The sequence below is a fragment of the Myodes glareolus genome, chromosome 25 (assembly GCF_982192425.1).
Source record: "Myodes glareolus chromosome 25, mMyoGla1.1, whole genome shotgun sequence".
In the NCBI taxonomy this organism is placed as follows: domain Eukaryota; kingdom Metazoa; phylum Chordata; class Mammalia; order Rodentia; family Cricetidae; genus Myodes; species Myodes glareolus.
Genome location: NC_142050.1, coordinates 27,225,649 through 27,252,984, shown reverse-complemented (window position 1 = coordinate 27,252,984; position 27,336 = coordinate 27,225,649). Strand labels below are relative to the sequence as shown.

General features: G+C 53.7%; 1 protein-coding gene across 8 annotated transcripts; it reads left to right on the top strand.

Annotated features, from left to right (window-relative positions):
* Kcp (kielin cysteine rich BMP regulator) lies at window positions 1-26,420 on the top strand. Of its 8 annotated transcripts, none has more exons than XR_015736702.1 (38): window positions 1-102; window positions 2,026-2,192; window positions 3,284-3,473; window positions 3,563-3,639; window positions 5,849-5,945; window positions 6,083-6,165; window positions 6,350-6,443; window positions 7,757-7,845; window positions 9,574-9,667; window positions 9,803-9,882; window positions 9,954-10,047; window positions 10,303-10,388; window positions 10,459-10,540; window positions 10,728-10,880; window positions 10,955-11,061; window positions 11,137-11,230; window positions 11,807-11,980; window positions 12,088-12,170; window positions 12,266-12,359; window positions 12,572-12,760; window positions 13,011-13,181; window positions 15,639-15,815; window positions 16,464-16,549; window positions 16,799-16,889; window positions 16,999-17,081; window positions 17,173-17,266; window positions 18,322-18,495; window positions 18,730-18,812; window positions 19,522-19,642; window positions 21,007-21,086; window positions 21,300-21,399; window positions 22,486-22,628; window positions 22,916-23,088; window positions 23,169-23,280; window positions 23,366-23,467; window positions 24,069-24,252; window positions 24,897-24,957; window positions 25,491-25,567. XR_015736702.1 is itself a non-coding variant. In XM_087901860.1 (38 exons), the coding sequence occupies exons 1-38, from the start codon at window positions 33-35 to the stop codon at window positions 26,181-26,183; spliced, it is 4,677 nt and encodes a 1,558-aa protein (XP_087757986.1). In that variant the 5' UTR covers window positions 1-32; the 3' UTR covers window positions 26,184-26,420. The 8 variants fall into 8 exon arrangements, 5 of the variants coding, with proteins under 5 accessions (XP_087757986.1, XP_087757989.1, XP_087757990.1 ...); XM_087901860.1 differs by lacking the exon at window positions 24,897-24,957 and adding an exon at window positions 25,966-26,420 and having other exon boundaries at window positions 24,088-24,252; window positions 25,491-25,797; XM_087901863.1 differs by lacking the exons at window positions 24,897-24,957; window positions 25,491-25,567 and adding exons at window positions 25,696-25,797; window positions 25,966-26,105 and having other exon boundaries at window positions 24,088-24,252.
* Window positions 26,421-27,336: the final 916 nt, after the last annotated feature.

Here is a 27,336-nt window from a genome sequence, read left to right as displayed (position 1 = left end):
CACCGACCCACAGCGAGGCGGGAGGAGAGAGCATGGCGGGGCCCGGGGCGGTGCTGCTACCTCTGCTCCTGCAGCTCGGGAGTCTGGTGCTGGCCGCATGCGGTGAGTCGGGGCGTCGAGGGTGTGCCCCCACTTCTGGCTCGGCCCGGCAATCCGTCAGACGGGGCTAGACCTTTTCTCTAGCCCCGCCTGGGCAACTTGTCCCCAGCCGGCCTCAGAGCTGTCTCTCCGTACTCCCCGTCGGTGGGCGAGCAGAGTGGGGGAGGGGCGGCCAGGCAGGGACTCCTGGACTGGGCCAGGTCCCCCTGCCGTCCCTGCCAAGGAGTCCTGAGCGACAATGAAGAAGAGGTTGTCCTGGTATCTGGGTGTCTGAAGTTAATTATTTGTATTGAGAGAAGGGGAGGGGGGAGGGGGAATGCTCTCTGTGGGAACCGACTTTGTCCTGTCAGGCTATAGCCTTTGGGGCTTGCACGAATGGATGGTCTCTGCAGGAACAGGGTAGGAGGAGGCTGGGGGGCAACCCGAATTCAGTTTCTGGGGTGCAGCCTGGCTCGTGCCATTTCCAGGAGGATTTTCTGAAGATCTTCCAGGAAAGTGACTGGCCCTGTTTTCAGCTGGGGATTCCAGAGGACAACCCCGCCCCCGCCGCTGCTTCCTTGACGCCCCTCTGTTGTGCCTGCTTAAGCCGAACTGGAGGCGCAGGCTGGAGTGCTGGGTCTGCGGGGGTAGCGGAGCTAGAGGAGGTCATGCTTGGGTGGAGGGATTCAGATACCGAGACCCCTGTCCACGAACACCCTTCATGTGGGTGAAGAAAGGATGGGCTGGTTGTGGGACAGCTGGGAAACCGGGGAACTGGTGGGGATTAAGAGGGGTACAGAAGGGAGGCACCGAGTCCCAGATTTCTGCCTTAGGTAGCTGAGTGAGTTGGGGTGGCACTAATTGAGCCTTGGGTAGACATTGGACTGGAATGCCCCCTCCCCGGGGGGTGGTCAGGAAAGAAGGAGATGATGTCCCTCTGCCTCTCAGGTGTCCCTGGGGAAAAGGCTTTCAGTTACTCCAGCTGGTCCTGATTGAGTTACCGCTGTGGGAAAGAAAGGCCAGTTACCTTCAACCTCCTTTGTCACCTCTTCTGGGGAGCCTCTACTCCCCTTCCACTCTCTGGATGTCTGTGGGAAGCAGCCTTTGCCTTTACCTTCCAGGCTTAGTGGGTGTGAGCTGAGGGGAACGTGGCTGTACCCCACTCCATGCCTAGGCTCAGAGACACATTTCTCCTTCCTGGACATAATGTTGTCTGGAACCAGGAACAGGCTGTCTTCACTGTGCCTGGAGTGCCCCGTCTACCGGGGGCCTTGCCAGAATGGCAGAGCTAGGTTCTGCTTCCCAGAGCCCACCTCATCCAATATGCCCCGTGCTTCTGGCACACACTTATAAACAGGGGGTGGGGAGCACCTTTTCCCAAAGCCGTTCCTTTACTGACAGGTATAGATGAGTGGGGACATGCGTGAGCACACGTGTGTGCACGCACACACATGTTCACACACATACCAGACCTCCAAATATTTAAAGAGCCCTTCTTGCACATATCCAACACCCTCCCTTGCATTTCGGCCTGTGCTGGACCCTTGATCAAACGTAACATGTTAGATCTCCAAGCTATCTCTGGCCCACAGTGGATGGATGATCCAGACACCCCAGCTCCCTGCCTAAGAATCCCCGCAGAGTCAGAGCAGGCTTCAGGGAGGCCTTGATCCAGATGCTGCTCTCTGTCCCTTCAGGAGACTGATCTAGGCTACTCTGGTGCTCTCAGAGTTTCTGTCTTCTTGCATTTCTGTTGTCATGGTCTTCCCTGCCTGCCTGGTTCCACTCCAGCACCTTCACAGACCATGTCTCCTCCCACAGATGTCGGGGAGGTGGATGCGGTGGGGCACAGGGGGACTCTTCTCCCATGCGTGTTCTAGAGGACAGAACCCAGGAGACCTTCCCAACCCCAGCCCACAGGCCAAGCTGGCTTATTGCGCCCTTTAGGTGGGGAGGTCTCCAGAGAGCACCCGAGGCTCGCTGACATTCTGGACTATCAGCATCAGACACCCTCCGGCTCTTCGGTCCCTGCTGGGGCCCACAAACGGCAATGGTGCCCCCTGGAGGAGAGGCTGGAGCGGCTGGAAGCCGAGGTGACTGACCTCAGGAAGCAGGTACTGTGGAGGCAGGCTGGCAGGGATGGGGTAGGATATGCTTTGCATTTTGGGGGAAAGAGAGAGGATTGGGTTTAGAGGCCCCAAGGACACTAAAGTAGAAGGTTTTGTTTGTTTCATTTTGTTGGAGACAGGGTCTCCCTACATAGCCCTGGCTGTCCTGAAACTCATTAGGTAGCCAGGCTGACCTTGAACCCACAGAAATCCACCTGCCTCCTGAGTGTGGGGTTAAAGGCGTGCGCCATCACGACCAACCTTTGTTGTTATTTTTTTTTAAGATTTATTTTTATTTTTACATGTATGGGTTTTTATACGCATGTTTATATGTACAGCATGCGTGTGCCTGCTGCCTGTCAAAACCAGAAGAGGGAGTTGGGTCTCTTGGAACTGGAGTTACGGACCATTACGTGGGGGCTGGCAACCAAGCCCAGGTCTTCTGCATGCGCAGCCATGTTTGTGAGCACTGAGCCATCCTCTTGCCCTTCTTTTGCTTCTTTGGTTATTGTTTTGACAGTGCTTGAGACTGGACCCAGGTCCTCACACGGTATATATCCCCAGCCCTTAGAATTCTGTCGTAAATACACAGAAAGAGGTTCTTCTCTGACTGGTCCTAACACCTCTTCCTTTTGGAATGTGGAGCCTCCAGGGTATGTGTGTTTGATTCAGGTTTACATATCCTCTCATGTGTTTGTCAGAGAATGGGATACGGCGAAGGCATAAGACACCGCTAGAGAAGGCTGTGAATGGGTAGTGATGTCTTTAAAAGCCAGGCAAACTGATGTATGCCTGTAATCCCAGCACCTGAGGGACTGAGGCAAGAGTGGACGACCAGACTAGGCTTCATAACATGTAACCACCAGCCAGGGTTTGTCCCCACTCCAAATTACTGTTTAATTATTAGGACAGGGAAGGAATCCCGAGTTCCTCTGTCCAAGCCATAGTTTTTACTTTTCCTGAAACACACTGATGGACGGGCACCCACCTCTGCCCGGGAACCCTCATTCTGCCTCAGTTTCCCCATTTTACAATCCTTAAGGAATTGTCTAGGATAGAAGCTGAGCTGAGCCTGCCCCTCCACTCTGTTTCCCCAGAACAGGGACCTGCAAGCCAGGGTGCTGCAACTGGAGTCTCGTGACTGCTGCTCCGCTGCCCCCCAGTGCTGCGGGCTGCAGCACGCCTGTCCTGAAGGGGCTCGCTGCCAGCCTGACGCCTGCACGACCTGTGTGTGCCGTGACGGGACCGCACACTGTGGCCCCCAGCCCAGCCTGCCCCACTGCCGCGGTCAGTATCATTCCGTGTCCTCACTGCAGCTCTTTGGGGGCCTGGAGGAGGCACGAGGGTCCCAAATGACATTACTGTCTCCACCTCAGGCTGCAGCCACAATGGCCAGTCTTATGGTCATGGGGAGACCTTTTCCCCAGACGCCTGCACCACCTGCCACTGTCTGGTGAGTGCTTGAGACCCACCTAGATATTCCAGACCTGTCCCTGTGTTCTGTCTGCCTCTCTCTAGCCACCTATCACTGACATGCTGTGTTGGTTGTGTTCTGGTGTCTGTCTGCCTCTCCTGCCCGGACTCTCCTCCTTGGGATTCCCATTGATTCTACTTTCTGGAGCTCAGTCTCCACATACTTGTTGGGCCCCCAGAGGTGCCTGGTGGAATTGCACTAGAAAGAGGAAGGCTTTAGAGTCCTCTGTATTCAGGTACTGAGATGGGGAGACAGTCTAGGAAGGCCAGAAGAACCAGGATACTGCCCGTTATGCTGTTTGGATTTCCTTCTATGGCGGTGGGATTCTACTGAAGTCCACAGAGCCAAAGAGTGTTAGAAATATCCTCTTGGTATGGAAGGGGTGCAGAGACCAGCTGGAAGGCTGCTACACTGGGCCAGAGAGGGCAGTGGGCTGCCGGCAGGGGCTGTTTCCACAGAACAGGCAGGGGCCGACTACTTAGATCCCATGGAATAAGAGAAGTCAGATGGGAAACTAGGAGGACAGCGATGGCAGAGGCCCGAGAAGAGCTGGGAGGAGGGAGGCAGTGACTCTGTAGGCATTTTTATTGTTTTGAGATGGAGTCTCACATGTAGCCATGGCTGGTCTGGAACTCGCTATGTAGAGCAGGCTGATCACAAAGTGACAGGGCCTTCCTGCCTCTGCCTCCCAAGTTCATTGTTTCTTCTTTAATTAGTCTTTGCAAACTCTGACTTTCAAAAAAACACATGATTTAAATATACACAGTATACCCATACAGTATTTGGGACATACTCTATGTTCTTGTTTTTTTTTTTTGTTTGTTTGTTAGTTTTTGGTTTTGTTTTAGTTTTATGTTTCTGAGGCTGGCCTTGAGATCCTGATCCTTCTGTCTTCACCTCCCAAATGCTAAGATTCTAAATGGACCCCACCACATTTGGCTTTTTATTTATCTCTTGAGAGAGGCTCTTACACTGTAGCCTGAAGCTTATTGGGTAGCCCAAACTGGGCTCAACTCAGGGCCATCTTTCTGACTCGGCCTACTGAGTGGTAGATTACAAGTATGAACCACCACATTAGGCGTGTGTGTATGCGTGTGTGTATGTGTGTTAATTAAACCAAGAGCATTCTATATGCAAGGCAAGCACTCACCCACTAATCTATATTCACAGACTCCCCTCCCCCTTTCCATGGTCTTTGCTTGCTCGCTTGCTTCTTTTGAGTCATAGTCTTGCTGAGTTGCTCAGGCTGGCCTTGGATTCATTCTACAGCCCAGGCGAGTCTTGAACTTTTGATCCTTCTGCCTCGGCCTCCAGAGCAGCTGGAATGACAGACCCGCATCACCAGGCCAGCTGTCCAGTGTCACTTCTCTGGAATTCTATTGTAACTGAGTGCCCTGTTCTTTGTCTAGTATCTTACCAGGAGAGGCATCCCAGTTGGTGGTCAGCTGTGGAGCGGGGTGGGGGGGTGGGCGGGGATAAGGACTTCAGCCAGCCCTAGGATGGAGACCAAGGCTGAAGTCCTGGGAGCTGGTGAACTTTAAAGGGACTCTGGGGCTAGCTCGGTGACAGAGTACCTGATGAGCATAAACGAGACACTGCTTTAGAGCCCCAGCAATCTTCTCCTCATGCCCCAAACTATATAATTCAAAGCCATGGACACACACAGAGAGAGCTTTCATGGTGTCTCGGGGCCACTGCTGCTCCATATGACAAGAGCCTTTGATGATTGTGTCCCATGTGGCACAGGCTTGGAGGGGGGGATGGGCTCACCTTTCACCCTCCTCCACCCATTATAAATAGTCAGCACACTGTCAGAGTCAGACACTTGACTGCCGCTTGCTGGGAAGATGGAGGAAATATAAAAATAGGCGGTCCAGCTTTTGATGTCGTCCCAAGCATTTGGGTCTCCTACTTGGGGATCCTTGCCCAGTTCTGAAGGCTGCTCTGGGGGCCACAGGGCTGTTGAGATGTGGCATCCAGAGACCTGTGTCCTCTCCACTGGCCAGGTAAGACAATTAGGGTATAACCCCTGCCACTGCTTATGTTCCCTGCTGCTCTGCATTACTCGAGGCCTGGCCTTGCCTCTGAGCATCTCAGTTTGGAGCCTGCTAGGCCTCTGAGGGCTGCAGGGTACCCCAGCATGGACGGTGGAGAGAGTTCAGGGGAGGACTTGATGTCTGCTCTACAGGAAGGAGCTGTACAGTGCCAAGGTCCCTCGTGCTCTGAGCTCAACTGTCTGGAGACCCTCACCCCACCTGGGGAATGCTGCCCCGTCTGCCGTCCAGGTGACTCCCCGTTCATACCCATTTATCCCCTCGGCCTCCGTGGATCCACGCCTGCTTGGGGCCATGTCCTCTCTTGGGTGCTGTCCACCTACCCTGCTCTCTAGTGACCCTTGCCATCCTGGCCACCAACCTTCCAGGCTGTGAGTATGAAGGACAGCTTCATGAGGAAGGGGCCAGCTTCTTGTCCAGTTCCAACCCCTGCCTCCAGTGCTCTTGCCTGGTGAGTCACTGCAGCCCCTGCCCGGGCCTGCTTCTTTGGGCCATTTCTGTCCCACCCTGCCATGTCTGTCACTGTTAGCCCTGTCCATGCCATCTGAACCTGGTGCCATTCCTGCTAAACACCTGCCCACCTTGAGCCTGCGGAAAGTCACACCCAGGGGTTTTACAGACATTGTCCATTGTAGAGGAGCCTGGTTCGTTGTGTGCCTGTGAAGTGCCTGCCAAGCCCCTGCCCCGAGCCAGTCCTGAGGCCTGGACACTGCTGCCCAGTCTGCCAAGGTGAGAACCCATGACCCTTTCATTTATTCATGTATTTATTTAACGTGTATGGGTGCACGTACATCTGTGCACCATGTGTATGCAGTGCCTGTGGAGGGTGCGGGAGATCGAACTCAGGTCCTCTGGAAGAGAAATCAGTGCCCTTAAAACACTGTCATCTTTCCAGTTCCCGTGACTCTTTATTTATAGAGTCCCCAGCAAGGTGTCTCCCTGTTTCTCGACTCCAGAGCCCTTCCTTCTAGACCTATGTTTGATCAGTGGACAAGCAATGCCAGGCCAATTACACTCTGGATCGTCAATACCCGAGTTCACATTTTTCCATTGTCTCTTAGTGGTTACATGACTCTAAGCCGTTGTTTCTCCATTTGTTAGGTGCATGTGATGTACCTTCTGATATTGTATAATACGTGACTATTGTCTGCTTTGGACACCCAGACACAGACTTCTCCCTCAGGCATTGCCACTAGAGGGTGACTCTCAGTCACATCAGCACTAAACTAGTGAGGCGGGAGAAGGAGTAGGGACCAGGTACTGTGGAGACCAAGTCCGTCTAACCACGGAAGGGAAGGCATTCCAGGGGAGTCCTCACTAACTGAGGATATGCTGTGCTGTCTAGGGAAGGCATGGACAAGAAAGCTGAGGAGCAATGAGGACCTCACCCTGTCTGGGGCATTGAGAGTCCCTGAGAGTCTAGACCAGTGGTTTTCAACATGTGGGTGCGACCCCATTGGCAAACCTCTATCTCCAAAAATATTTATATTATGATTCGTTGTCCCACGCTACCGTCTCGCCAGCAAGAACCACGCGGGACACTAGGATTCTTCTGCAGAAAAGCTTTAATGCCCCTTGGGAGCTAGAGCATAAGCCAACATGGCCGGGGACCCCTAAATGAGGGAACCCCTCCTTTATATAGGAAGCAGTCCTTGCTTCGGACGTGTCACCCTTGGATTGGTCCGCTGCCCAATTAGCCCAGGTGAAGCCTCGGGAGTAGACGGGGACAGCAGTGGAAAGTTACCTAGCACATGTGCGTTCACCTGGCGGTGAAACCGGATGCCAGCGCCATCTTGTAATGGGGCATGTGGATGCAGCCCTTCACAATTCGTGACAGTAGCAAAATTACAGTTAAGAAGTAGAAATGAAAATAAAATTTGTGGTTGGGATTATCACAACACCAGGATTGTATTAAAGGGCCGCAGCGTTAACAAGGTTGAAAACCACAGGTCTAGACAGAGGTAGGAGCGTGAGAGGAGCGGGGAGAGGAAGGCAAGATGGGGCCCAGGAAGATTCCCATTATTGCCATTCTCCGTCCCCAGCCCTGGGCTGCACAGAAGGTAACTCTCACAGGGACCATGGCCAAGAGTGGACCACTCCTGGAGACCCCTGCCGCATCTGCCAGTGCCTGGTGAGTCCTGAGGCTGCCCTTGGATTGTCCCTCACCCTGCCCTGCCATCGGGTCTGCTGGATTCTTGGTTTCATTCCACCAGCCACATCTGGGGGCACTGAAAAGAGGCAGAGATAGAGACGATTGTACTGTGGGCCCTGTGAGCATGTGACCTGGTGGGCTTGCCTGTTCTCCGGCTCTGGTAATTTTAGTTCAAGAAGTTCATATGTGGGTAGAGAGCCAATAGGGCAGGACACACTGGGTGGTCAGAGCACCAGAGAGAGAGGAACACAGTTGGACTAGACAGTAGCCAATGCGGTGGCACCGGAACTCGGAAGATGTGGCTGGGCTAGATGTGGTGGCAAATGCCTTTTACCTCAGCACTTAGGAGGCAGAGATGGGAAATTTATGAATTTGAGGCTAGCCTGGGCTACGCAGTAAGACCCTGTCTGGAAGTGGTTTCACCTGCCTGTGACCCCAATTCTCAGGAGGCTGAAGCAGGAAGATCATGACTATGTGGACAGCACAGGTTATGGAGTGAGGCCTTGTCTCAGCCATCCTTCCTCAAAACAAACACAAAACAAGCAAAACCCCACACACAAAAAAAAAACAAAAACCCACAAAAAAACCCAAAGAGAGGGACAGTAGAACAAGAAGGAATGCAAAATATCTCGACTACTCTGTGTTGATCATATATTGAAATAATTATTTGCATGTGATGGGTAAGTAGATTACAATATGGAAATTTCCCTGTTTCCTTTTGCATTTCAAAAGTTGACCTTGAAAAAAAGTTTGCGTGGGTTCTGTGACTTGAGTCACCTTGTTCTTCGGCAGCTTGGATCTAGAACTTCATGGGTGAGGGTACTGTTCACCTAGGCCTTGAAGAGTGGGTGAGGAGGGAGATGTAGGGAAAGACACCCTAGGAATTGGCAAAGGGTGCACTTGAAAGTATCGGCGTCCTGAAGTAGAGGCCCGCCCACACTTTTCATTTTAATCCATAGGCCTCTGAGCAGCGGACTATGGTCATCTATTTTTTTTTTTTTCCAGAAAGACAGACTGAGTCACAGGTAGCTAAGTGACATGCTAGGTTGTACGTCTGTACTTGCTTCCTAGGGCCTCAGTAACTGAGGGCTACACACTAAGTCACTTCAAATGACAGGAATATACACCATGCTTCTGGAGACCTGAGGTCTAAGACCTAGGTGTGGCAGGTTTGCTTTGCTTCGATCGCTATGAAAAGGAATTTTTTGTGCCTTTCCTGGCTTCTCATCGTTGTTGCCGTTCTTTGGCTCGTATAGCATCCAAGTATTTTTTTTTTTAAGATTTTAGATTTATTTTTCACTTGTCAAAAAAAAAAAATTTTGTTTTGAAAGTCTCACTAGATTGACCAGACTGCAGTAGCAGTGAGCACTCTAACTGCTGAGCCAGCGGCAGCATCCAGATCTGGCTTCATCTGGGCATTTTCCTTCTGTGTGTCTGAGTTCCTCTTTATATATGAATGCTAAGTCATAGTGGGTTGGGGGACAACCTACTCTAGTAATACCTCATTAACTGACTACATCTTCACTAACTCTGTTTCCCAAAGAGACCAACCATATTCTGAGGCATCAATGTACGAATCTGGGGTGTGGAGGGGTGCATTTCATCCCATAGGGACTTCTAATGAGTGGATAGCTGGGCTTTTAATGCCATTTCTGTTTCTTGGCTGAACCCTGCGATGGGGGTCTCTCCTTTGCCTACCCTTGCTAGGAGGGCCAGATTCATTGCCGCCAGCGGGAGTGTGCCAGTCTGTGTCCGTATCCTGCCAGGCCCCTTCCGGGCACCTGCTGCCCAGTGTGTGATGGTGAGTCAGGAGTGGAACAGAGACCCTAGGGAGGCCAGCAGTGCCCGGGGCTGGCCCAGCATGAGTTACCTGTGATGGCCTGGCCTGGGGCGGTGAGTTTCCCCTGAAGAGCATCTAAGCACAGTTTCCCAACAGGCTGTTTCCTAAATGGGCGGGAGCACAGCAGTGGGGAGCCAGTGGGCTCCCAGGACCCCTGTTCCAGTTGCCGCTGTGCTGTGAGTATGTCTGTCTGGCAGGGAGGGCCTGGCTCAGGGCCTGTTCCCTGCTGACTGGGCCCTGTTGGCAGAATGGGAGTGTCCAGTGTGAGCCTCTACCCTGCCCGCCTGCACCCTGCAGATATCCGGGCAGGATTCGTGGGCAGTGCTGCCCCGTGTGTGAGGGTGAGTGCCAGGCGCCAACCAGGGACAGGCTCGGGATGATGGTGAGCTTTGCCTTCCTCGCACCTATGTTCCTACCCCCTCTCACCTCACTCTCAGGGCACACGCTCTGTGGTGTGTGTGGTGGAGGCAGGCAGGGCCTCCTGGAGGACTTGCCTAGGTGATCTTCCTCAAGGTGGGGATGATCTGCCTCGGGATGGCAGGATGCTTCCTGCCCCGTCGCTAGTCCTGTCCCCCAGACCCTGTCCTCCTGTCCAGGCTGTCAATACCAGGGACATGACTATCAGAGCCAGGACACCTTCACCCTGCAAGAGAATGGCCGCTGCCTTCAGTGCTCCTGCCTGGTGAGTGTGCCTACCGTCCGCCCAGTGCTGTGTCCCTCCTTAAGGGCCGCTCACTCGACCCTCTTCCTAGGCTGGTGACGTATCCTGTGAGGAACAGGACTGCCCGGTCGCCCCCTGTACTCGGTCGGCCTCTGGCCCCCAGCTCTGCTCAGGTGTGTCTGTGTATGTTCTGGGGAGTGACTGCCAAGGGCCCTGCATGGGGTGGAGTTCAGGGGAGAACTCTACCCCAGTAAGGAGGCTGTGGTGTTTGCAAACCAGGATCCCCATGGGCTGGGAAGGACAAGGATGGATGAAGATATTTAGGTTGCCATGGTGACAGGCCCCCTTCCCTTGCTGTAGCCTGTGTGCTCAATGGCGAGGAGTTTGCTGAGGGGATCCAGTGGGAGCCAGATGGACAGCCTTGTACCACCTGTTCCTGCCAAGATGGGGTGCCTGTGTGCAGGGCTGTGCTTTGCTCCCCAATACCCTGCCAACATCCTACCCGGCCACCTGGTGAGTGTCCCACCAGAGCTCATCTTTCCTCTTTGGCTTTGACCAGCCCACCCTGACCAGCCTGCCTCACTTAGGTGCCTGCTGCCCCAGCTGTGAGAGCTGCACCTACCATGGCCTCGTGTATGCCAACGGGCAGAACTTCACAGATGTGGACAACCCCTGTCATGCCTGCCACTGTGAGGTACATTCCTGGGCTTAACGCTGTCCCGCAGAGCCGCTCCTGGGCCCTCTCCCATTATCCCTTCTCTGCTCCCAGGATGGGACTGTGAGGTGCTCATTGGTCAACTGTCCTTCCACGACTTGTGCCAAGCCTCAAAATGGACCGGGCCAGTGCTGTCCCAAGTGTCCAGGTATGTGTTTATTGTGTCTGACTGGCCTGGGGATCCGGACTCCATTGCCGCACAGCTGGGTGGGACCAACAGGTGTCTTCCAAAGCAGGGGCTTTCAGACCTGTTTTTGGTCCCACACAACTAAGAGCTCTGTGGAACTCAGAAGGGCATGGATGGAAAGAAAATAAAGACTTTGCTACCCTTTGGTATTACCAGACCACCCTTCTCTGTGACCCTCCATTTCCTCTCGGATGCAGTCACCTATGCATCTGTGTAACACAGGTTCCTGCAGTGTGGGTGCGTGTGTGGGGCATGATCCCTGTGTGCATGGATGTGTCCTAGGCACACACTTGTGTAAGCTCTACTCAGCACCCACAGAGACACACACCCATCTCCATCTGGTAATGGGACTCCAACTTTTCATACCAGTGAGAAAGATATACATTGCTACCCATAGTCTCCATCCTCCTCTCCCTGATTGGTGCCCTGGGTTCTGGGAGCACTGCTCTGGGTTCTGGGAGCACTGGAGAGGCTGCAGGTGGCACCTAGCCCTGTCAACCTCTGCCGGAACGCCTTTCTCTACTGTCTGCTGCCCAGACTGCGTCTTGGAGACACAGGTGTTTGTGGATGGAGAGAGCTTCCCTCATCCAAGAGACCCCTGCCAAGAGTGCCTTTGTCAGGAAGGCCAAGCTCGCTGCCAGCCTCGTGCCTGCCCCAGCGCCCCCTGTGGTCACCCGCTGCCCAGCACCTGCTGCAGGACAGACTGCGAAGGTGAGGTCGCCAGGTTGGGATATGGGTGCACATGGCATGGAGAACTCCCCAACAGGTACTTAAGCCCTGGAGACAGCGGCCCATAGCTGCCCCCCACCCCCCTTTAGGCTGTGCCTTTGGTGGGAAAGAGTACCCCAACGGAGCGGACTTCCCTCACCCCACTGACCCGTGTCGCCTCTGTCATTGTTTGGTGAGTGTGTGACCCGGAGTCAAAGGGAGTGTGTGTAAGGGTTGGGAATCACTTGGGCTAATCCGACTTGACTTCATCTTTCTGTCTATCCTCAGAGCGGCAACGTGCAGTGCTTGGCGCGTCGCTGTCCGCCGCTGTCCTGTCCCGAGCCAGTCCTGCCTCCGGGAGAGTGCTGCCCCCAGTGCCGAGGTAGGTCGGCAACGCTCCCAAGGCAGCCCCTCCTCGCGGCTCCTCCTGCCCCTCGTGCCACGTGATTCTCTGTCTCTGTCTCTGTCTCCCTCCCTCCCTCCCTCCCTCCCTCCCTCCCTCCCTCCCTCCCTCCCTCCCTCCCTCCCTCCCTCCCTCCCTCCCTCCCTCCCTCTCTCTCTCTCTCTCTCTCTCTCTCTCTCTCTCTCTCGCAGATGTCCCTGCTGGCTGCTCACGGTCTGGGGATGCGGTTCCCGCCCGCCACCAGGAGCACTTCTTCCCACCGGGAGACCCCTGCAGCCGCTGCCTCTGCCTGGACGGCTCGGTGTCCTGCCAGCGACTGCCCTGCCCGCCAGCACCCTGCACCCACCCGCGCCGGGGCCCCTGCTGCCCCTCCTGCGATGGTACCTCCTCTGTGGTACCCTTCAAGATCCGGGAGGCACCCCCCCCCCCCCATCCCGTTTTGCCATCGGCTATCCGGCTCCCAGCCTTGGTGTCCCTGCTCTTAGAATATGCCTTCCCAAAGGTCCTCCTTCCTTGGGCGGGCGGTCTCTCCTACCTGGGGACTTTAATAAGAATGTAAGGACTAAGGCCTAATTACAGGGTCTGGCCACCAGCCACCACGTTCCCCCAGTCCATGCTCTTCCCCCTTAGGCTGTTTGTACCAGGGGAAGGAGTTCGCCACTGGAGAGCGCTTCCCATCTCCTAGCATCGCGTGCCACGTGTGCCTCTGCTGGGAAGGCAGCGTCAACTGTGAGCCCCGGGCTTGTGCCCCTGCACAATGTCCCTTCCCTGCCAGGGAAGATTGCTGCCCTACCTGTGATAGTGAGTTGGGGATTGGGAAAAAATGGGACACAACCTTCCCGGGGCTCGGAGGGGGAGCTGATGAGAGAGCCGAGCCAGCCTCCTCTTCACTGCCCCAAAGTAGATCAAAATAGTAAAACAATTTCTACTGTAAGGAAAAAGAAAGGGTGGTGGCCACGACTTTAGTTCCAGCACCCAAAGGCAGAGCAGGTGGATCTCTGAGTTCAAGGCCAGCCTGGTCTACAGGGAGACTTTCAGGACAGCCACAGCTACACAGAGAAACCTTATTTCGAAAAACAAACAAACAAACAAACAAACAACAAAATCCTGTGCTGATGCCTGCATTTTTTTCCCCCTTAGTTTGAAACAATTTAAGAGCATGAATTTGGGCAAATTACCAAATCCCATCGTGCCTAAGCTTTGACTCCTGTGAGAAGTCTCCCTCCTTGTCACTCTTGTATTATCTTAGCACTCTTTAGTTTATGAGACAGGGTCTCATGTATCCCATGGTGGCCACCAGTTTGCTGTATAGCAGAGGATGACCTTTGCCCTGCCCCTCCTTCCTCTGCCTCCCAAATGTTGGGATTACAGGCGCTAATCAGCAAACCCAATCTATTTTAACATCTTCTACCAAATATAATTTTATTTATTTATTTATTTAGTCCTTTTCTTTTTTTTAATCTTTATTTATTACATATACAGTGTTCTGCTTTCATGTATGTCTGCAGGCCAGAAAAGGGCACCAGATCTCATTACAGATGGTTGTGAGCCACCATGTGGTTGTTGGGAATTGAACTCAAGACTTCTGGAAGAGCAGACAGTGCTCTTAACCTCTGAGCCATCTCTCCAGCCCCGGTCCTTTTCTTCAAATGAACATACTGGCTAAATGTATGTAGCTGGAGGTCAGAGGACAGCTAAGTGTTGAGAGTCACTTCTCTTCCCACCAGTTCCCAGGGACTGAACTCATATCACCAGGCACGTTGGCAAGAGCCTTCTCATATCACCAGGCATGTTGGCAAGAGCCTTTACCCACTGAGCCATCTCACCAACCCCCTAGATGGATTAAATGAGAAAGTTAGACTTGTCATGAACAGATTACCATGAAAATGGATACAATTAAAGGACAATGCTGTCGCTGTGCGGTGGTGGCGCAGGCCGTTAATCCCACCAGCACTTGGGAGGCGGAGGCAGGTGGAGCTCGGTGAGTTCAAAGCCAGCCTTATCTGCAAAGCAAGTTCCAGGAGAGCCAGGACTGTTACACAGAGAAACCGTCTCTCAAACACCGCCCCCCAAAAGCACAATACTGTTAAATTCTGCCCATGCCTGTGATCCTAGGACTGAAATGGTCTAGACAGCAAGATCGGGAGTTCAAGGCCAACTTCAGCAATGTGATGTTTCAAAAAATATAAAAATAGCTATCTATCTATCTATCTATCTATCTATCTATCTATCTATCTATCTGTCATCTATCCATCCATCTATTATCAATCTATGTGTTTATCTATCATCTACCTACCTCTCATCTATCTATCTAGATATCCATCCATCTATCTTCAATCTATGTATCTATCATCTCCCTATCATCTATCTATCTATTAGATATCCATACATACATACATAATAGCATATATGTGTATACTCTGTCCCCTCTGAGCTGGAGTTATAGGTGTGTGGGCAGCCCTGTATGGATTTTTTTTTACTTGGGTACTGGGAGTTGAACTCAGGTCCTTGTACACGCTGCAAACCTATCCTTAGCCACTCTCTTGCCTCCCCTCGATGTGTAGCTGAGGCTGCCCTTGAACTCCTGATCATCCACTTGGCAGATGCTGGGATTATAGGCATGTGCTGTTATACCCTGTTCACCTCGTTGGGTTTTTCTTTCTGTTTGTTTGTTTGTTAGGTTTATTTAGTTTGTGTGTAGAGTGTTTTGCCTGCATGTATGCCTGTGTGCCATGTGTGTGCCTAATGGCCTCAGAAGGCAGAAGAGGGCGTCAGACCCCCTGGAACTGGAGTTACAGATGGTCACAAACCACGTGGGTGCTGGGAACTGAACCCCAGTCCCCTGCAAGAGCAACAAGTGGTCTTAACTGCTGCGTCACCCCCACTGCCCCCTTTTTAAAGGGATGCAAGCCAAATGTCATAGAGGAGTACAGGGCAGGCTGTCACCCTCCTTAATCAACCTGCGTTGACGTAGTATTGGAACGGGGCTAACTTGAATCTACACCACTGCATCCCCAACTGTAGTCTGGGAGAATTGGAGCCTTCTAGCAGCGGCCTGCTGAGCATCTAACCCTGTCACAGAGCCTTGCGTGTTTTCCCTATAGACGGATACTAGGATTCCTTGCTGGGTGCAGGGGAGAAAACCTGCCCCGGATGCTAGGTCTTTGAGATTCTGGCCTCCTGCCAGGTCAAGCTCAGGGAACGACTGCTTTCCTCTCTCCCTTCTCTGCCTTCCTATTCGGTTCCCATCTCTGATAGGCTGTGAGTATCTGGGGGTATCCTATCTGAGCAGCCAGGAGTTCCCAGATCCCCGGGAACCCTGCAACCTGTGCACCTGCCTTGGAGGCTTTGTGACTTGCACCCGCCAGCCCTGTGAGCCTCCAGCCTGCAGCCACCCACTCATCGTGCCCGAGCACTGCTGTCCAACCTGCCAGGGTATGAGCCACCCGCCTCACCCCCTTACTCCTGCTGGGGTTCCCTGGGGCTAAGCTCCAGTGGGTGGGAGGTTTGTGTACAGTTGAATCCCCTGAGATAGGCACACAGAGATTCTCTTACTCCCAGAATCCCCATATGCATGATCTACCCTCCTCTCTGTTCCCACTGTCACCTCACCAATTGGTCCTTTGTGTTCTGAACTTTCCTACTCTTAAATTGTTTTGCTGCCTTCTTAAAATGTCACCCTCTCGAAAGCGGCCCAGTGGTTCCCATTGCCCTGAGTCACCAACCAGGATGGGCAGCTTTTCTAGCCCACCTCCTCTGACCCAACCCACCTGGTCACCTGTCCAGCCGGCCCATGCCACCCTGTCCTCTCCCATGGAGGCAGGATATTCTCCTAGGTCTTCCATCTCCATTTCGCATCCACTGTCCCCCAGCCTCTTCATGCATGCAAATCTCTGTGCAAAATCCTATAATCCTGATTATAGCTTCCTTCCCCTGCACCCCTTCCCTCCCCCACCCCTCTCTGCCTTACTATCTCTAGCTAAGTTTGTGTGTGTGTGTGTGTGTGTGTGTGTGTGTGTGTGTGTGTGTGTGTGGAGGGCTCTGTTGACAGTGGCCCACCTGTCCCATTCCCCACTCTGCCAGGATGCCTGTACCATGGAATCACTGCTGCCCTTGGAGAGACCCTTCCTGATCCTCTTGACCCCACCTGCTCCCTCTGCACCTGCCAGGTGAAGGGGCTCTTTGGGGTCTTGGCATCTTTTCATCCCTTATCTTGCTTTCTGGCCGGGGACGGGTTGTCTGCATCTAGACTTGTGACATTTTGCTTGTGACATCTGGTGAAAGTGGAGTCAGGTCCCTCCTGCCAGGGAAGAGGGACTCGGCCTTGATAAGCTCGGCAGGGTACCTGCCAAGATTGTAGTGCCATCTGATTGGAAGGTGATGTGGAAGTCCAAGTAACACTGTGATGTCTCACCCAGGAAGGCTCTATGCACTGCCAGAAGAAACCATGTCCTCCGGCTCACTGCACACAGCCTTCTCCGGGCCCCTGCTTCTGCCCTGTTTGTCACAGTGAGCATAGTTTGCCACCATCTTTCTGTGTGCCTGGCACCTGTGCCCTCTTCCTCCTTTCTGCTCTGCCAGGTAGACCCACTCCCCACAGAATGTGTGTCTCCCGTAGGCTGCCGCTCTCAGGGCCGGGAGTACCAAGATGGGGAGGAGTTTGAGGGACCCGAAGGCAGCTGCGAGCGCTGCCGCTGTTGGGTATGTAGAAGCCAGGCTGAGCCAGGGTGGCCCATGCTTCTGGGTCCAAGCCTTCATGGCACGCCCCTGACCCTGCATCTCCTGCCCGCAGGCCGGCCAGGTCAGCTGTATGAGGCTTTGGTGCCCGCCCCTGCCCTGCTTGCTTCAGGTCACAGAGCCAGGGAGCTGTTGCCCTCAATGCGCAGGTATACCCGACCTCGTACCCACACTTCAGCCCCTGATCCTATAACCTTCCCTTCACCCCCACCGTTCCTCCGTGCTTGGCTGTCCCCCTAATCCGCATTTAGCCTTTTCTTCTCCTGGACCAACACACCCTTAGTGCCCGGCTAGATTCCTGCCTATTTCAGTAGTAATAATAATCATGATTAATAACATTTATTACAGGTAAAAGACTTTCTCTCTCTCTCTCTCTCTCTCTCTCTCTCTCTCTCTCTCTCTCTCTCTCTCACACACACACACACACACACACACACACACACCTCACTTTAAAAGCACAGCTATCTTATCTGGATATGCTGTCCTCATTCTTACTTTTTATTACTTTTGTTCATTTATTTTGTTTGGGGAGCACATCACAACCTGCACATGGAGATCAGAGGACAGCCCGTGGGGGTCTTTCCCCCCCATTTTACCACGTGGCTCCCAGGGACCCAACTCAGGTTGTCCAGCTTGGTGGCAAGTGGATTTGTTGGCTAAACCGTCTCCCTGGTCCCCTTCCTCTCATGTTTTGAGGATGAAAAACAGACACGAAAAGGTGACCTAAGTCTCCCGACCACTCAGCTTGCAGGTCGCAAGGTCAAGCTGCACATTCTGGCCTCTGGCTCTAGAATCCCAGCCTTTCTCAGCCAGTCTGCTGCCTCTCACCCCACCCTGGGTAGCCAACCCAGAACCCCCTCAGCATCCCTTGCCTTGTAAACAAGACAGGACAGACATAATCCCCACTGGATACAGGAGAAGACTGAGGCTTGGAGAGATATCATGGGTGCATAGGGAGATTCATCCCATGTTCATACCAGTGTTGCCCGATGGGCTTTCATTGATAGCGCCTGCTGCCTGCAACTTGATCAAACACGCAAATGACTCCCTACATCACCACAGACATGAACTTTGTCCTGACCCATATCCATGCCCCCCCATTCTGGTGCCCCCATATCTTGCTGACCACAGGTGGGATGGGAGGGGGTGCAGATAGCCACCAGATCTTGGACTCGAAGCTTACACCTGCCTGCCTGGGACCCAGGCTGCCTCGCTCATGGGGAGGAGCATCCTGAAGGCAGTAGCTGGGTGCCTGCCAACAGCCCCTGCTCCATCTGCATGTGTCACAAGGGCGTCGTCACCTGTGCCCAAGTCCAGTGTGCCAGCGCCTGCATCCGGCCCCAGCAGGAGCCCGGTGACTGCTGCCCTCGGTGTTCTGGTACTTGGAACCTGGTGTGGGAGGGAGTGCTGGGCAGGGGGTGAGCACCTCCCTGCTTTAGTGCTGGGCTGGGTGGCAGAGGTGGGTGTGAGGGGCCACCAGGAGCAGTGGCCTTAATTCTTGTGCACTCCTCAGCTCCAGGATGAGGGACAGGAGCTGAAGCGTGGAGGAGCCCCCTCTTGACATGGCTGTCAGCCTGAAGGTTCCTCATTCTCCTCTGTTCTTGTCCCCAAGGCTGTGAGCATGAGGGTCGGAAGTACGAGCCTGGGGAGAGCTTCCAGCCGGCGACAGACCCCTGTGAAGTGTGCATCTGTGAGGTAGGAGAGGGCAGGGTTTGGGCCTGGCTACTTGATGGAGCAGGATCATGGGGATCAGACAGCGTGTGTCCCAGGGCCCAGGACAGAAGCTGAGCTTGGTCAGTGGGACCAGGTCTGGATTTAGGCAGAGCACAAGGTCCAAATAGGGAAGCTGTTGATGGACCTGGTCTTTGAGGTGGTGGTGTTCAGCGAGCAGCCCACATGGGAAGTGTTTACTCTCTACTTTAGCAGTAGTGGCGAGGGCTACCATGTAGTTCAGTTGGTAAAGTGCTGACCTGGTGTGCACAAATCCCTGGGTTCAGTCCTAAGTACCACATACATGGCACACGGTGCCATATGTTGGTAATCTTAGCACTGGGAAGGTAGAGGCAGGAGGGCCAGGAATTCAAAGCCAGGGTTGGCTCCATATCAAGTTTAAGGCCAGCCTGAGCTATGTGAGACCCTATCGCCAGAAACAAAAGTGATGAACAGTTTATGGGTACGAAGACAGGCAGTGGAGTGGGGAGGGTGATGAAGAGCGCCGGAAGGGTTAGAGGTCACGTGATGGTCCAGGCCCCAAGGGGCATCATCTCCAGATTAAGAACGAGGTGACATGCCCACACTACCTGAAGACGAGGGTGCAGCAGACACCCTTGGGAATCCTGGTGCCCAGGGGCAGTTCAGCTTCCACGGCTTTGGACTCATCTCTCCTCATTCATCCTTCTTGTAGCTGCAGCCTGGGAGACCTCCCAGCCTTCACTGTCGCCGGCGGCAGTGCCCCGTTCTGGTGGGCTGCCCACCAAGCCAGCGTCTACCCCCTGGGCCCCGGCACTGCTGCCCCACCTGCGCCCGTGAGTCCTAGGCGAAGGGGCCGATAAACTAGGAGGGCAGGTCTGCATCCCTGGAGAAATGCTAGAAGAGCCAGCTAGTTCTCCCCCGCTTTGCCTCAGCCCTCTCTTGACTCAAGTGTACTATTTAGTCTAAATGGGTGAATCCCGCTCCACTCCTAAGTGGAAGCTGGCGGGGACTGCTGGCCTCTGCTGCCAGGTGCGCTTTGTGGAACATCCTGCCCAGCAGGGGGCGCTGTAGGGTAGCAGTTGTCCGCTGACTCTTTGGAAGCTGCGAAGCAAAGACCCATAGGGATGTTGAATGGCTCAGCAGCAGGGATAGGGAGAGCCAGTCTGTTTCTTTTCTTCAAATAAGAATTTAAAAAGATATGTGGAAGTAAAGAGAGTCATATTTTCATTATAAATATTGAAAAATAGCACAGTTGTTTCCTAGATTTAAGACTTGGCGTGTAGTACTCAGACTCCCCATCTTTGGTGCGGAAGCCATCAGCGACATGATGGCCCAGCTTTGCTATGCACGCTCACATCTTCCTACACACAGACAGGAGTCTCCGGGGGGATTGCTCGCCCCTCTGTCCTCTTTTCAAGTGCTTATTGTAGAGACTTACAACTCTTTGTTAACGCACAGTCCACCATCTTCATCGTATTTAAGCTATAGCTCGGGGCTATTCAGTACGTGCTTAACGTTGTGAGAGCCTCCATCAGGACCATAGGTTCTTATAGCACTCGCTAGCACGAACTGCAACGGGTGAGAGGAAGACTCCTTTATTAAACACCTAATGCATACCACACACCCCTCGGTGCTTCTCATAAACTGCATCTCATCTAATTTTCACAGTGACCCTGTCAGGAAAAGTGGTATTGTTCCCTTTTTACACACGAAAATCTGAGACTCAGAGGAGTAGATTCATGTGTTCATGGAGTGATGGAGCCAGAACCTGGGATCCCTCACTAACTCCCCCGCTGACCAGATTACATGAAGGGAAGGAACAAGAAGCCAGGCAACCTGGCCGTGCTCCATGCTCAGTAACCCCAGGCAGAGGGAGCCATGCTGTGTGGGTTTCCCGTCCCACTCCATTTAGTAGCAGATTTCTCCCAGGGGGCTGAAGGTGCTTCAGCAGCACATGTACTAAAACTGGCTTGGTAAAGGACAGATACACCATTGCTGTGGGGATTATCATTGCCCCTGTTGCAAGGATGAGATGCAAATTCACGAGTAATTCCACTTTTTCTGTCTCATTGAGCTCACCTACAAAAACAAACAGAAAAAAACTCCAGGAGATCCAACTTTTCTTAGTATGGAGAGAACTGAACTGCAGATCCGTCCCCTGACCTCTTCACCCCACACTGGGTTCTTGCCTTCACAGAAGCGTTGAGTAACTGCACAGAGGACCTACGGGGGACTGAGCTGATGCCACCAGACCCCTGCTATACCTGCCAGTGTCAGGTAAGCCCTCCTGCTGTGGAGACTCCCAGATCCCCCTTTTTCCCACTCTGTGAACTGTGGCTCACCTCTTCTCTGTAGCCACCCCTGAGCTCTTGCTCACCCTGACAATTGTCTTGAATGTCATCTCCTGCCTACGCCCTACTCCCAGCTCTGCCCCCACGACTCCATGAGACCTGCTATGTTCTCTATATCATATTTACATGACCACAATAGGATCCGACATGGCTCTGTACTCACCGGACCTGTCCTGAGCTCAGCTGTCACCTGTGGGAGCGCCACACACCCGCTGGCAGCTGCTGCCCCGTGTGTAAGGGTGAGTGGCCAGACTTGGTCTCCCCATCAGAGAGGAGCCTCGGGTTGGAGGAGGAAAGGGGTGGCGTTCGTGGGTGCCCTGAGGTCTGCAGGCGGAATGCGGCTTTCATTCTTTTGTGGAAATGGAGAAGGTACCCATTGGGGTGGAGGGGAGCTCCAGGAGGCAGAAGAAATAGGGAACGAAGCCTGCATTCTCAAGCCTGAGGGTTTTTCAGGGGCCTCGTGGTCCCCAGGTCCACTGTGGGCATTGTGTTTTGCAGTTGGGGGTTGGCCCAGTAGAGGGTTCCAGGGACTGGCATTTTGGATCTCCAGGACTCCATAACCAATCAGCCTGAGTGTAAGGCCTGATTCCCGCCAGGCTTACCAGGCTTGCTGAGGAAATGAACACCCTCAGGGTGCTTGCGGAATGGGGCTGAGTTCCAAGAAGGGAAGAGTATTGCTGGAACAACACTCATTTCTCTTTCTTAGACTGGGGGGCGGGGGGGTTCTCGGCAGGAATGTGAGGGATGGAGAGTTGGCAGACTCCCAGCAACGCTGGCATTACCTGCACCTGTCATAGGACCTGGGTACAGGTGGCTGTGCCAGGGGAAGAGGGTCCAACCTCCGCCAGCAAATTCCGGCCATGTGAGTGGCAGTCACATTGTTCTGGGCAAGGAGTTGAGACCTGGGCTTCATTCCCACCTGCATAGTTGGGGGCAGACAGAAGGGACAGATGGCAGAGATGCTGTCTACGACCCTCCTCAGAAAGCCCCCAGAAATTGCAGGCTTGCTTCCTGCCGAAAACCCCTCAACAATAGTGCCATGTGGGGTGGCACCTCAAGGAGTTCCAAGAGCTTCCCTGTCCTCATGACTGGCTGGAGGTGCCTACGGTTGGCACCTGGGGTGAGCAACGCCAAGGTGAGGGCTGTGACAGCGGAGGAAGGGTGACACAGATGATCCTGTCTGTCTGCCCCACAGGAGCGCACAACAGGGCAAATGGGAAGGAGATCCTCCGCCACTCAGTCTAAGAAGGAGAAATGTGTGTCCTTCCACCAGCATGGGAGTGTTGGAGGAGGCCACTGACCCTCTTTGTCTCATTTTCCCTCAGCCTCTACCCAGTCTTGCGTGCATCAGGGCCGCCAGGTAGCCTCTGGGGAACACTGGGCCGTGGATGCCTGCACCAGCTGCTCCTGCTTGGCTGGCACTGTGCGCTGCCAGAGCCAACGCTGCAGTAAGCTCACATGTGGCTCGGTGAGTGTTTTGGTCCAAGGTGGTAGGAGCGGGGTGCACAGGACACTGCCGCCGTCCCAGAGCCGTGAGGGGGGCTAGGCCTCGAGTAGCCCTTCGTGAGCTATTAGTGGAGCCAGGGATGGTGCTGTTCCGGGAGTGACCGCCAGAGGGTGGCCTGACCCGCTCTCAGTGAATCTGGGTTCAAGGGGTCAGAGAGAAGATGGGCGAATGCTCAGACTTCTATGAGAGTCAGCTGAGACTTGACAAGGGAGTGTCCTGTGACTGACCGTGTTTGGGTCTGAGGCCAGGATGAGGCTCCTGCCCTGAGCCCCGGCAGCTGCTGTCCCCGCTGTTTGTCGCGACCGGCTTCCTGCATGGCCTTCGGGGACCCCCATTACCGCACCTTCGATGGCCGCCTGCTGCACTTCCAGGGCAGCTGCAGTTACGTGCTGGCCAAGGACTGCCACGGCGACGACTTCAGGTGTGCACCCTTCTCCCTACTCCCTGCCGCCTAAACCCGGCGCCTCTGACCTCTAGCACTCAGGTCCTTCCTCCCCATAGTGTCCACGTGACTAATGATGACCGGGGCCGGAGGGGTGTGGCCTGGACCCAAGAGGTAGCGGTGCTGTTGGGAACCGTGGCTGTGAGGCTGCTGCAGGGCAGGACAGTCGTGGTGAGCCAAGGACCGGGGGAAGGTCAGTCCTGCACAGTTCTCCTGTCTGGCCCAGCACGGCCCCTCTCTTCTCCCTCTTTCCCAGGTGGACCAGCACACGGTGACCTTGCCCTTCCTTCGGGAGCCACTGTTGTACATTGAACTTCGTGGTCACACTGTGATCCTGCATGCCCAGCCTGGACTTCAGGTGTGGTTACAGGGCAACGCTGGGTGGGCCCGGGTCCCATGCTTCCTTCATCCTACAAAGATAGGTGCCTACTCCTGCCAGGTGGAAGGAGGAGGCAGAAGGGAGAGAGCACAGCTACCTCCTCTAAAGGCTCTGTCCTGAGCCTGTTTTCAGTCTTAGCTCAGCCATCCGCCTTCTCTGGGCCTCAGTTTGCCTGTCTGTAAAGTGGGGTGTTGATAGGGATAGGGAAGCAGCCAAGAAGGTGTTCAAGGTGGTCTTTGTGGGCTCTCCCAACTCCCATGAGGGAAGGTGGCTTGCTCTCTTGCTTCCAGCCAGAGTCATAACTGACAAACCCATACTTGTGTGCCCTTGATCCAGACTCTAATTGCATTGTATCATCCTTGAGACCACGAGACAGTGAATCTCAAGAAGTGGGTTTTGTTCCACCGGAAACTCAGTTGAACGGTACCCAGGAATAGTGGGCAGCCCTCTCCACCATCAGTGTTTGGCCAGGCCAGGGAGGTGGCCCTTCGATGTGCAATGTGCACCGTTCATCCTGAAGCAGGGAAACTGTCAAATTAGCACATGAGCTCCTTGGGTCTCTCTCCTTCCCCATCCCTAGTCCCAGGCCTCTCGCACAGGTGCTGTGGGATGGGCAGTCCCAGGTGGAGGTGAGAGTTCCCAGCTCCTACCGGGGCCGGACTTGTGGTCTCTGTGGGAACCTCAATGGCTTTGCCCAGGATGATCTGCAGGGTCCAGATGGGAGGCTCCAAGTCACTGAGGCTGCGTTTGGAAACAGCTGGAAGGTGAGTGACTTGGGAACAAGAAGTTGGGGCATTAGAAGAACTGGGCACTGGCCTCGCTGCAGAAAGGGACCCAAGACGGATTCGGGGGTTATCATGGAAGTTGGAGGCTTGAAGCCTGTCTCGATTAATAGCAGGAGTAGGATGGCCTGTTGGAAGCCTTGTCTCCTGAATCCCTAAAGCCTGCTCTGTCTCTCATTATTTACAGACTGAGTGACCTTGAACAAGTCAAGGTCTACTTACCACCCGTCTTATTTTATCTCAAAAGGGAGGCGGTGCTTTCCTTTGTTGTCCGACCTATGATCCTCTTCTCCCAGCTTCCATTGTACGGGAATCACAGACCTAAGTGATGGGCACTTTTGATTCCTTCTGTTCCGTTTTGAGAAAGGGTCTCCTGTAACCCAGACTGCCCTTGACCTCTCTGTGTAGCTGTGAACTGTGTAACTAATCCTCCCATCTCTGTCTCCCAAGTGCAGCACCATCCTGGGTTTTCTGTGGGGTGCAGAGTATCAAAGTGAGGCCTTTGTGCGAGAGAAGCACTCTTCCAACTGCGCCCCAATCTAGCCCATCCTTCGCTATTCCCAAAGGGGGCGCTTTGATTCATTTGCTTTCTCTTTTTTGACACAAAGTCTCACTGTGTTGTCCAGGTTGGCCTGGACCTTTCTATCTCGCCCAGGATTCTCCTGCCCCAGACTTCTAGAATCACAGGTGTGCCCCACTATGTTTGGCTCTTTAAAAGATGTGTTTTCATTAGCATATATTAATTATGCATAATAATGTGTTTCATTTTGACATTTTCATACATGCATTTACTGTATTTTGATTATCTCCCCATCACCCTCTCTTGGTCTCCCCTATTCCCACTAATCCCCTTCCTCTTCCTCTTCCCAGCTAGCCCCCCACTTCTGCTTTCTTGTCTTTTTTATTTATTTATTTATTATTATTTTGGTTTTTCGAGACAGGTTTTCTCTGTATAGCTTTGGAACCTGTCCTAGAACTCACTTTGTAGACCAGGCTGGCCTTGAACTCACAGAGATCCATATGCCTTTACCTTCTGAGTGCCGAGATTAAAGGCGTGCACCACCACCGCCTGGCCTTCCTTTTGATTTTTTCCCCCCCTGATCCAATGAGTTCCATTTAAGGTTGTAGGTAAGACTTTGTTTACAGGAGCGTGACATGTTCTACTCAAAGGGAGATTTTGCCAGTGATGTTTTCATATCATGGTTGCTCTCTCCATGTAGGTCCCTGAAGGGCTAGGTCCTAGCCGGCCCTGTTCTGCAGGCCGAGAGGTGGACCCTTGTCGGGCAGTAGGTTACCGTGCCAGGCGTGAGGCCAATGCCCGGTGTGGGCTCCTGAAGACCTCACCGTTCAGTCACTGCCATGCTGTGGTACCCCCAGAACCCTTCTTTGCTGCCTGTGTGTATGACCTATGTGCTTGTGGACCAGGAGCCTCAGCGGACGCCTGTCTCTGTGATGCCCTGGAAGCCTATGCTAGCCACTGTCGCCAGGCTGGGGTGACTCCTGTCTGGAGGGGCCCTACACTCTGTGGTAAGGAGGTGATACCAGTTCGCATGAAATGAAGGCCCAGTTCGGAAAGGAGGGGTAGACCAATAGACTGAAGTCTGGGCAGGGAGGGTACAGGGAGACGTAGCACAATGACCTAACATCCAGAGAGATCCTGGGGACCTCTGTGACATGGCTTTCCTCTGCCTGCAGTGGTGGGCTGCCCCACGGACCGTGGCTTTGTGTTTGATGAGTGTGGACCACCCTGTCCCCGTACCTGCTTCAACCAGCACATACCCCTAGGGGAACTGGCAGCCCACTGTGTGAGGCCCTGTGTTCCAGGATGCCGGTGTCCTGCGGGCCTGCTGGAACATGAAGGCCACTGCATCCCACCTGAGACCTGCCCACCAGTCCTGCTTACTGGCGACTAAGCAGCTCACACACTGCCCAGTCCTAGGCAGGAGCAGCCCCTGTTCCACCCTGAGTTAAGGATACCCTCAGCCAGGACTTATCTGGTCAGAAGCCACCCCTTGGTCAGCAGCAACCTCCAGGCCACAGCTGGAGAGAGAGAGAGAGAGACGGTGCCCTGCTCAGGCAATGGATCCTGGGCCTGTACTCTGGCCATCTATAGTGCCAAACACAAGAATAAACTCTACACTTGCCCATGACTTCCTAGTGTGTGTATTTCTTCATGGCACTTGTGTGTTCACTGGGCTGCTTTGGAACATGGGGCCCAGGGCAGAGTCATCCTTGTGCCTGTGTCCCCCTGGGCTGCCCCAACTAGCCCCTTCCTGTTGCTGTCTGGGAAACTTTGAAATGGAAAGAGTGACCCAAGTGCCTTGGTCCCTGCCCTGTGCCTAGTCTGTGTGGTAGGCATGACTGATAGTTTTGTTTTGTTGTTGTTGGCTTTTGTTTGTTGTTTTTGAGACAGGGTTTCTCTGTGTAGCCCTGGCTGTCCTGGAACTCATTCTATAGACAAGGCTGGCCTTGAACTCAGAGATTTGTCTGCCTCTGCCTCCCGAGGGTTGGGATTAAAGGAGTGTACCACCACTGCCTGTGACTCTTATGTGAGACCCTCTGTGGATCTGTGTGGGGCCTTGCAGGGGCTGCAGAGCCCCTGAGAAGAGGCACAAGCCAAGTCTTGCTGTTCCTCTGGGTTTGGCAGTACTAGATGCTTCGTCTTCCTGGTCACACTAAGAACTGGTGACATGAGGCTCGTTGCCTAGGGAGAGACAGACAACACAAGTACATACAGCTTCATGTGCATATATGAGTACCCTTAGAAACATGTCATGTACATACACATTGTGTGTGTGTTCACAGTCACAGCATCAGGTGGGCATGTAGTCAGTAAAATCAGCTTACCAAGACGTCACTGTAGGGGAGGGAACATGGGTTTTAAAGTAGAAATAATCCAGAATTTGAGTCCTCTCTGCCATATATGAGCTGTGTAAGTGAGGGCTCAATGGCCCAGGAAAGGAAGCAGCCGGGATCTTTGTTATCTTCTTAGGCAGCAGAGTGCTAAGTTGAATTAGAGCCCATCCACCTTCCCAGCGCAGCGTTTTGAAGAGAGAGGCCATTTTC